This window comes from Kryptolebias marmoratus, linkage group LG5 (assembly GCF_001649575.2).
Source record: "Kryptolebias marmoratus isolate JLee-2015 linkage group LG5, ASM164957v2, whole genome shotgun sequence".
Taxonomy (NCBI): domain Eukaryota; kingdom Metazoa; phylum Chordata; class Actinopteri; order Cyprinodontiformes; family Rivulidae; genus Kryptolebias; species Kryptolebias marmoratus.
In genome coordinates this window covers 16,523,880-16,534,195 of record NC_051434.1, presented here as the reverse complement: position 1 = coordinate 16,534,195, position 10,316 = coordinate 16,523,880, and the positions used below count along the sequence as shown (strand labels likewise).

The following is a 10,316-nucleotide window of genomic DNA, read 5'->3' as shown; positions in this document are numbered from 1 at the left end:
AGGTTTAATACCATCCACCGTGAACAGGCAGCAGTAAGTCCGCGGTATCCCAGCGCGCCTCAGGTGCGCTCTGATCCCCACTCCGGAGCGTTTTCTCTGGGACTTTCTAACATCCCCATGCTGGCCCTGCCCTGACTCTGAGGGACACAGTTTGTTTACAGCTCCGGCTTGTTTGGTGGATACACATTTAGACACTTCGGCATGGTGTTTTCTTGATGAATGAATTCTCTGATTGTTTGCGTTTGACGCTGGATATCGGACTTGAACCAAGACGGTCTTTACGCGCGATCCCTGCTGTGCTGATCAATCTGTGTGTGTGAGCCAAGAGGAGAGTCTGCGCGCAGGAGAGTGGGGGGGGGATTCTGGCGGGAAGAACGGGATCAGATTGGGATTTCAGGAATGCTCTGACCCACCATGGGAAAGGAAGATCCACCTTGTTGATCCCGAGGATAACGCGCCGCAAGAGTTCCTCTCCACTCCATTAGGAGACAGCCATCAGTCAGCTCTGTCCTGCTATCAAAATGAATTTCGACCAAATCCTCTCAGCTATCGGAGGTTTCGGGAGGTACCAGAAGATCCTGTATATCTGGATCTGCCTGCCTCAGGTCCTCCTGGGCTTCCACATGATGGTGAGCGTCTTCACCAGCGCCATGCCGCCACATCGGTGCCGGGAGGCCCCCAGCTCAGGAGCCGGGAACCAGACGTGGATCCCCGCGGGGGGAGCAGTGCCACCGAACCTCAGCCTCCCGGACTCGTCCTGCTTCTCCTTGGATAACCGGACCGAGGGCGTCCCGTGCGCCCACGGATGGGTCTACAGCGCGGAGGTCTTTCAGAGCACCACTGTCACCGAGGTACAACAGATCGGATCAAACAAACAAACAAACAAACAAACAAACATTAATTAATAAGTTCGCCCTGTTGCGTCATAGAAAACGAAATTAAAGCCTGGAGAACTGATTAAAGATGAAACATTTCGCTTCTTGAAGGCAAAATTCAATAACTTAAAACTTTTGCACAGCACTGTATTTAAACAAAAAGTAAACTCCATATTTTATTTATCTGATATATGCTTTAAAGAAGCTGTAACTCTTCAGAAAGGTCTAAAACTTTGCATTTCAATTGAAGACAAGTAAAAGTGAGAATAATTAAAATGTGAAAAAAAGACAAATCTCATGCCTTCATGTATTAATGGAAGGCAAAACTGTGTTTTAGACTCCTCAGGTTCTTGAGACCTGTGCCCAGCAGGCTTCATCAGCACACTTATTCATCTTGTAGAAAAAAAAAAACAAATCACGTTTATTTAATGCTGGAACAGTTACTTTGAGCTGCTACCACATCATGGGGCAAAAATAAGCTCCCATTTCATTTCCACTTCATCTATAGCCGAACCCTGGTCCTGGAGGGCCACTATCCTGCATGTGTTACGTGTTTCCCTGCTCCAACACACCTGATTCAGTGGTTAAATCACCTCCTCATGTTCTGCAGAAGCCTGTTAATCACCCATTGATTCAAACCAGGTGTGTTGGAGCAGAGAAACAAGTAAAACATGCAGGATGGTGTCCCTTGTTAAATAAGGCAGTGCCTGGGCTCACCCAACTTTTTGGTAACCATCTCCCCAGTTAAATAACTTGCATTGTTATTTATTTATTTTTATTTTTTTGTCTTTGTCTGGTAATTGATTACTTATACTTATAAATGGTTTATTTTTGATGTTTTTTATGGCTGAACCCGGTTCAGTTGGTCCAACAGGATTTGTTTGTTTTTAGGATTACTGATCTATAGACCAGTGGCTCCCAAAGCTGGGTTCAAACAACTGAATCCTCCATCCATCCGTTTTCTTTACCCACTTCTCCTTTCTGGGTCGCGGGGAGCTGGTGCCTGTCTCCAGCAGTCACTGTGTGAGAGGCGGGGGACGCCCTGGACAGGTCGCACGTCCATCACAGGGACACATAGAGACAAAGGAGACAAACAACTATTCACACTCTCACCTAGGGACAATTTTAGAGTTATCAATGAACTTAACATGCATGTTTTTGTTCTGTGGGAGGAACATGGAAACTCCACCCAAAAAGGCCCCAGGCCGGGAAGAGATCCTGCAACTTTCTCTGTAGACACAAAGAAAGTTTTAAAAGCAACCTAATGAACTGATAGTTCATGATTTAAAGGACCTATCAGCAGATTTGATTCATCAGCTCAGGCTTTTCTAACCCCAGTAAAAGCTGATGTCATGAAATTGCTTTTAGTGGCAATACAGTAACAGACTCAGGAAAGGTTAATAATAGTTAAATAATCAAAATTTACCTGTTAATTTTTTATCCTAATCACTAAATAAATTAGCTCATTCCTTAAACAACATTTGCTGAAAGTTTCATGGCAGTACCTACAAGGAACTGTTAGGCACAATTTTTATGATGGCTTACAACACATTACACACATTATTCAGGGTAAATTTACAGACATTAATTAATCCAGAATCTTATCTTTAGAATTATTTTTTTAAACCTTTATTTTAACCTCCTGCCCATCCAGGCCAAGATGAGCAGCAGCACAAAAAAAACATAGTTACAGTTTTAAAACATTAAAATGAATAAGAGTTTAGATGTGACGATAATGAAAGGGATAAAATACAGTATGAGAGTCAGGGACTAAAATAAGGTCATAAAGTTTTGTGGAAACACCTTCAGAATGAGTTAAAATGCTTTTTATTTTGGTATCGCTTGAAATAGTCTTTGAACACCTTCAAATGGAAAAAGTTTTGGGTTAAATCTGAACATTTTATTTTGAAACTGTCCCGAGTTTCTGCCTCTGTCTGAAGCCTGTTGTAGAAAACAAAAACATTGTTCCAGTTTTCATTTCATACACAATCTGAGTGGTAAATTTGGTGGCCCACCTGGAAACTCATAAACTTATTTTACTCTGTAAAATAATGGTCTTAGTTGTGTCTTTTGACAGACAGTGAACCAGCTGTGTAAGTGGCTCTTTTAGGTCCGGTAACGTTCGTCTCAGTGCTATTAAACGGTGCATAACCAACATCTCTTCTGACTTTCACCGTCACACAGGAGACTCCTGTTTGATGACATGTGCCGCCCGGGCTCACAAGTCCGCGAGTCAGAAATAAGCACGTAAACGGTTCAGGAACAGCGCAGAAACTGTGTGTCTCCCTCTGTCAGTGGAACCTGGTGTGCAGCAGAGTGGGACTCAACAGCCTCGGCTCGTCCGTCTACATGTCTGGCCTGTTGGTGGGGTCCGTGGTGTTCGGAGCCATGGCTGACAGGTAGGCGTTGCTGCTTTTTCTTCCAGCCTTCAGTCTCTCGCTCTGCACAGAATGGTCCTAAAAAGCACTGTCATTCTTTGATCTAATTGCACATATTTCAAATAATGTGTTAATGTGCATGTACTGTGTAATGTAAATAATCTTCTAATTTAAGGCCTGCAACCAATTTAGGCTAGTTTAGGGCATTTTTTTAATTTATGATTAATGATTTTTTTTTTTTAGATCTCCAAATTATCAACACATATTTTAGTAAATTGATAGAAACATAAAATTTGATTTCGCCCTCCACAGAACATGAATTCATTAGTCTTTCCCTTCTGGAAAAACAAGTTTTTAACTTTCAGAAAATCTCTGTTTGTCTGCGTTTAAAGGCAGGAGTCAGGCAAAGCAGCGTAGGTCCAGTCATGGGACCTCCGGGTCTTTCCTGGGATTCAGATCTATTGGTTCTGCTCGCCAAAAAGAGCCGCTTCGTTCGGTTCCTATACGGCTCTTAGCTCAGGACAAAAAGAGCCATCTCCTTTCGGTGAGCTGAGCCAAATAATCCGGATCCCAGAAAAGAACAAATATCCAGACAGAAATAAACTGAACCAAAACCACAGAGGGAACAAACACACACACACACACAAAACAAACAGGAATTAAGATCTATAAAAACAACATTAAATATATATGATGCACCGATAAAAAACAAGAACAAGATGAACCAACAAAAACCACAGATCAGGACATTTAACCCTCATATTCTGCAACGAACCAATAAAATGAGAAAATATGGAGCTAGACTAAGTTAGTCAACTTAATTCAACTGCTTGGAATATTCAGATTTTGTTGTGGCATGTTATTTTTTTCCAAGTTTTCTATCTTTTTATGTCTCTCATTTGCATTTCTTGCCCACAGGCTGTAACTGTGAGTGGCAGTGAGACGGTTAACTAGCGGACAGTGGCCGATTTGAAAACACTCATGAGCTTTTTATTTGATCTGAGTGAAGAGATGAGAAAAGGAGAGAGATTCAACGGCGAGGTTGGAGGAGCAGTCGGGGTCAAGTCAAGTCAAGTTTATTTGTACAGCACATTTCAGCACATGGCGGTTCAAAGTGCTTTACGTCATAAAAACAAAATTAAAAAGTCATAAAAACAACACACGAAAACAACAACATGGAGTCTCCAAATGAGTCACCAGTACACATCCATTTATTATGGCTCAAAAATAACTCTAAACAGGCGTGGTTTTTAGCCTTGATTTAAAGGAACTTGTTTTGCAGTTTTCTGGAAGTTTGTTCCAGATTTGTGGCCCGTAGGAGCTGAATGCTGCTCCTTTATGTTTGGTTCTGGTTCTGGGGATGCAGAGTACACCAGACACCGGTCGGTGTTTGAAAGCGACTGGTTGGTTGGTTTGTGGTTTTTCATCACATTTATAGTTCAGTGCTGGCATTTTCATGGTTTATGGTGACTTTAAAGCCCAAAATGTGACGGTCAAAAACAAAAAAGCACGAGGACTTTTGTGCTTTTCACCAGTTCTGCATGAATGAAATTTATCAAAGCAGGACAGCTTTTTTAGGAGGGGGATTCATTAAATCAAAGCAAAATGGAGACTTGTAGACAGAGAGGTGCTGGAGCGTGGTTTTAATTTTATTTTCTTAATTTAATTTCATAGTCTGAGCTCTTGATTAGTTCTCCGGCAGACTCATGTCCGCCTCATCTCTCTCTCTGTTCAAGGTACGGCCGGCGTTTCGTCCTGCTGTTGTCCATAGCGCTTCAGACCGTCTTCGGAGTCGCCGTAGCGTTTGCCCCCAACTTCCCAGTCTATGTGATCCTTCGCTTCGCGGTCGGGGCCACCATATCCGGAGTCATCATCAACGCGTTTGTGCTCGGTAAAACTCAAAACAGACACACTCTTGAAAAAAAAAAGGATTGAAAGAGGCAGATAAGGAATGTTGGCAGTTAAGGGGTTAAAGACATAATCACAGTCTCAGACTGAGTTTGAGTTGATTTTTCTTACTTGGACTTCAGAAATTCTGATTTCTTAGAGACCTTTGGCTTATCCATCTAAAAACGAGGTTGAGTGTTTTTTATATACATTTCAAAAAGTTGGAAAGTTGGACGTACGATAAAGAAAAGATGGTCATCTCCTTTATCCAAACTGTAAAAACCATTAATGCCGTTTTTGTCACCCTCGCCACATTTCCCTCCACCTCACCCAAACCCGAAACCCACGATTCCTCCTCCTTTCCCCTCCTCCTCCTCTCTTCAAATCCTCCACTATTTTTTCCCCACCAGGCACCGAGTGGACGTGCACCAAGAGGCGCATGCTGGCTGGCATCCTCACGGACTACGCCTTTGGCCTGGGTTACATGCTGCTTGCGGGCATAGCCTACCTGATACGAGACTGGAGAAAACTGCAGCTAGCCATATCGGCTCCGGGCTTCCTGCTTATCTTCTATATATGGTGGGAAGTTCAGCTGGAGTCTAAACATTAGCTCCACTGTGCATTCATACTATACATGAATGTCCTCTTTGTGGCGCCCTGTTCCTCCTCTGCCCTCATATCTGCTCCTCTCTCGCTTCTGTCCTCCCTGCCTCCCATCTTTGCTGCGCACCCCGTCTCCTGTCAGGGTGCTCCCCCAGTCCGCCAGGTGGTTACTGGCCAACGACCGGCTTGAGGAGGCCATCGCGCTCCTTCGAAGAGCAGCGCTCGTTAACGGGCGGGTTTTACCTCCCGCTGTCCAGGTGCGGGTCTCCATCGGCCAGGCCTCCTTCTGTATTCTCATCCCCCGAAGTTTGCTTCAGCGCCATGTTTCTATTTATAATTCTGACATCTGACTGAAAAAGGATAAAACGTGTGGTTACTTGGAGCAATAGTTCAGATTTGAGGGCAACTTTCAGCTACTGCCACACCAGGTTTTACCTCAACATTTGTAAAACTGACCGAGTTATGGCCATTTTTGTGGATTTAAGGTCAGTAGTTTGTAGGAGCCATCTTGAACTGAACTGAGTCTAGAAGGTATTAAGTTGTAGATGTTTATCCATTGATTAAAAGTAAATGTAGGTGATAAATATACTCGCTGAGTAGCAGTTCCACCTGAGCTTTATGTGTTCAGGAAGCAGAAAACGGTTAGTGTCCGATGAGTCGAAGGTTTCGAAGTCTTTTATTTGGCTCCCTGACAAACGTACAGAATTAGGATGTAATTTGTCATTTTTCTTCAACCTTTGTGGTCAATAACTGGTCAGGGTGTCCCTTACGTCAGCTGTCTTTTCAAGAGTTTTGCAGATCTTTAACTGGAGATGAATTTGGCTTGGGTCATAATTCACAATTTCTTATTATCTCTTTGCAAATAAGCGCAGACTTTAAATTTTAATCATCTGTTCAGTGTTTAGGTTCAGTTTCAGTTTTAACATCGGATAATTCAGGATATCTGTGGGTTGTTGTTTTTTTTACAAAAAAGATCTCCTAACAACGTGAAACCGTAAAATGCCCCGAGGTTTTGATTCACTTGTGTGTCCTTTTACACGTGAGGCTGAAAAAGGGGAGATTTTAGGTGGAGCGAAGCGGAGTCGCTCTGCGGTGGATCTTGTACGAACGCCTCAGATGAGAAAGCGAGCCGTCATCCTGTTCTACATCTGGTACGTCCCGGTTCTGGTTTCTGAGTGACGCGTACGGCAGATTCGGTTCCCTTCTCCTCTCACGGTTTTCTCCCGTTTCCCATCACCAGGTTCGTGAACGTGCTGGTGTATTACGGGCTCTCTCTGGGTGTATCCAGGTTAGGGACGGACCTGTACCTGACTCAGTTTGTGTTCGGGTTGGTTGAGATCCCGGCTCGTACCCTGGTCCTCCTTGTCCTGCCGCTCAGCCGCAGACTCAGCCAAAGTGGCTTCCTGGCTGTCGGGGGCCTCGCCTGTCTCCTCATGCTCGCTGTCCCTGCTGGTAGGACGGTGGCTGAAAGTGACATTTCTAAAACAAAACTGTTCACTCTCCACTTTTGAGCAGCTCCCTCTCAAACGTGTCTGTCTCTAGATCATCCTAACATCCTGACTGGGCTTGCCATGGTCGGCAAGTTTGGCATAACAGCTTCTTTTGCTGTCATCTACGTCTACACTGCTGAGATATTCCCAACTGTGGTAAGGTAGGACTCACAGGTGCTTCAGATGAATCTGACATGTCCTTAAAATGCACCTCCTCGCGACTTTCCTCGTCTGTGTGCCTGTAGGCAAACAGGGATAGGCGTGTCGGGCATGTTCGCCAGGTTGGGCGGTGTGTTAGCCCCCATTACCAACATGTTGGATAACCACAACCCTGCCACATCCCTCATCATCTTCGGCACTTCTGCGCTCCTGGGCGCCGTCCTCGCCCTGGCTCTGCCCGAAACGGCCAACAGGCCTCTGCCGGATACGCTGGAAGATGCCGAGAAATGGGATGATAGGTACGTTGAGTGTTTTTATTTTTTGTACTCGTTGTTTCAGATTTGGAAATAAAGTGTGTTCTGAGATAAACTTTAAGCAAAGTAAATCTTGATTTCTCTGTTCACACTAGTCTGGATATTTTAAAGCCAAACTCTCAAAACTTGTGATTTTTCAACGGTTTTGGTGTGAGTTTGTATGCTTGTATCACAGATTATCTCAGCGCAGCTCATTTTCATCTGATCTTAGCTCCGAGTTTTGCTTTAACGCTCTCCGCCGCTCCATTTCCCCTCCTATAACGACTCCACGTCTATCGACTCGTCCTCTCAGCTTTTAGTCGTTGTTTTTCTTTTCAGAAGAAGAAGAACTTCACCTTTTCTCTTTCCACCTGTTTGTCTCTGATTCCATCGTTCTGACTCTGTTTACATCCAGGGATTATTTTACTGACTTCATGTCCGTCGCGCGCCGAAACTCATCAATGTTCGAATGTAAACAGACGACTAGTAATTGTTGGCAACAAAACCTGACTGCTGATTTCACTCATTCATTACAAACTATGGGGTAGAGATTTGGTAGTCAATGATGTCTATTTAGTGGTTATTTTATTTATCATAGATGATACATATAAACAAAAAATTAAAATCAAAGACATTGAAAAATCGTGTACTTTGACAGCTGTTATGGCTTTAAAGAACAGACTTTGCACTTCCTGTTTACAAACAGAGGTTTTGGTGGAAAAAATTGATTTAAAAAAAGTGTTCAAAGAAGAGGGTTTTTTGTTGTTTTTGTTTTTTCAACTGATGTAAATCGACTCAAAATTGCACAATCAGAAAAATGGAGCTTTGTGTCCTAAACAAAAACATCTTTTTATTTTTTTTTTATTTTCACTCATTTCCAGTTGACACATTACTAAGGCATGCATGAACACGGGCATTATGACGAGAAGGAGGGGAAAATTCAAAGCAAAAAAACACTTAAATTTTCAGACTGTGTTGGAAAAAAGGCTTTTGTTCTTCGCCTGCCTGCCTGGAAGCGTTTTTGAATTTGCACGTTCCTCTGTCTGTCTGGATTCTCGCCACATTCGGCTCACATTTTGCCTCCTGCAGGTCGGTTCCCGCTCGGAGAAACCCCGAGCTGCGTGAAGACTTCAGCCTGTCAGCGAGCAGCGCGAAGGAGCGGGAGCTGTGATGTCCCAAGGATCTAGACTGAACGGCGTGTGAAAAGGGACTACACATCTTTAGGACTACACACACGACTCAGTTCCACGTCGGGAGGGTGTTCTGAACTCTAGGAAGCCAAACCTGTTCCGCTGTTTTCCCAGGAGCAGGTAAGAACCAACAGGGATAGTTGTGTCTCACAGTTCTTTCACCCTCCTGTGGCCTTCAGGTCAAATGGGCCCGACGTTTCAAGGGCTTCTCTACCTCTCTTCAGTTACGAGGGGCTTCATCAGGAGGGTTAACTCGGTTATTGCGGAGTGAAATGTACAGACTGCGCATTTATCTGCCTTTCATAAATGTTTACTAAAACAGCCACTGTCTCTCTCTAATCCACCGTTTTGTTTTTCGCAGAGCAGAAAGCACATTCAGCCTCTTTCAGTTCTAAGGTTTTATGAATCCAAACAAATCTGGCCTTCGCCATCACGATGTGACGCATTACGCTCTCCCGCTACTTTAAACGAAAACTGAAACATAATGCAATTTCAGGGTGTAAAGTAAACCGATTAGATCGTCTTTTATTTAAAACTATCAGTTCCCACGTTTCTTAAACAACGTTGCTTCAGTCGTTTCGTCCTGCTCCAACCAGGCTGAGGTCTGGACTTCGCCCGGGCCATCTTCTGCAGCCATTTTTTTTTCTTTCGGCTGTCGGACGGATGGCTTCCCGTTTCACAGTCAAGCCCAAGTCATCAGCCCGCCACCACCGTGCTTAACAACGGAGGTGTTTGTGCTGATGGACCGTGTGGTTTTCACCACCCGTTGGAATCTGTCTGACCGAATGACGTCGTTCCAGAAGTCTTGTTTCTTTTTTTTTTTTTTTGGATGCAGTTTTGCAAACGAAATTCTTTCTTTTTTTTTTTCTAAAAGGTAAATAAGTTTTATGCTTTCTAACATTCTTCACACTGATGGGCAGCAGCTTCTCTAACTTCATTTATGACTTTCCTCTTAGTGTGTTAACATCCTCCTGAAAGCTTCAGACAAGAAAACTGCATGTGACTTAAAGGTTACTGATGTTTATTTAATGAAGTGACTCTAATTAACTCTCCTGGATGCCACTTGCTCCTTTAATTCCTGTGGAAGCAGTAGGAGCAAGCTGAGTTTTTGAATAAAAATCACAACTCTTTCACATGGCGTGCTGCTCGACAGAGGTCGTATTGACCTAATCTGAAACCCTGGAGGTCCGTTTCACAAAGCAGGTTCAACATATCCAGGGTTTCCTGAGGGGATCCGGTTTAAGTTATCCGAACAAAGGGCTTATTGGTACCAACTCAGTAAGACGACCCGGGACTTTCCGATTTGAAATATGAGCCGTTCATTAAAATCGAGCGAGAGAGGGGAAACAATCAGTCATGAATCGGCAAGGAATGCTGCTACTGTTTTACGTTAATAATTTTATATTTTTTGATTAAATCTCGAGCGGATCAGACATTCACC

The 10,316-nt window shown here is 43.7% G+C and overlaps 2 protein-coding genes across 3 annotated transcripts in view; both read left to right on the top strand.

Annotated features, from left to right (window-relative positions):
• On the top strand, positions 1 to 9,541 carry si:dkey-166k12.1 (solute carrier family 22 member 13). Of its 2 annotated transcripts, XM_017420943.3 has the most exons (10): positions 3 to 851; positions 3,171 to 3,274; positions 4,990 to 5,144; positions 5,551 to 5,719; positions 5,886 to 6,000; positions 6,788 to 6,894; positions 6,984 to 7,195; positions 7,286 to 7,394; positions 7,479 to 7,691; positions 8,775 to 9,541. In XM_017420943.3, the coding sequence occupies exons 1-10, from the start codon at positions 522 to 524 to the stop codon at positions 8,854 to 8,856; spliced, it is 1,596 nt and encodes a 531-aa protein (XP_017276432.1). In that variant the 5' UTR covers positions 3 to 521; the 3' UTR covers positions 8,857 to 9,541. The 2 variants fall into 2 exon arrangements, with proteins under 2 accessions (XP_017276433.1, XP_017276432.1); XM_017420944.3 differs by lacking the exon at positions 8,775 to 9,541 and having other exon boundaries at positions 1 to 851; positions 7,286 to 7,389.
• Positions 8,868 to 10,316, top strand: part of mturn (maturin, neural progenitor differentiation regulator homolog (Xenopus)) — a 41,640-nt gene continuing 40,191 nt past the window's right edge. Inside the window, exon 1 of the mRNA XM_017421065.3 lies at positions 8,868 to 8,995. The gene's annotated coding sequence lies outside the window, so the exon portion shown is untranslated. The remainder of the gene's footprint in view (positions 8,996 to 10,316) is intronic.

Bases quoted from the DNA above. Each gene is read 5' to 3' on its own strand.
- si:dkey-166k12.1 (XM_017420943.3), top strand. From the start codon at position 522: ATGAATTTCGACCAAATCCTCTCAGCTATCGGAGGTTTCGGGAGGTAC. The intron at 5,720-5,885 runs GTGGGAAGTTCA...GTCTCCTGTCAG, and splicing joins CTGCTTATCTTCTATATATG to GGTGCTCCCCCAGTCCGCCA. The intron at 6,001-6,787 runs GTGCGGGTCTCC...TTTACACGTGAG, and splicing joins TTTTACCTCCCGCTGTCCAG to GCTGAAAAAGGGGAGATTTT.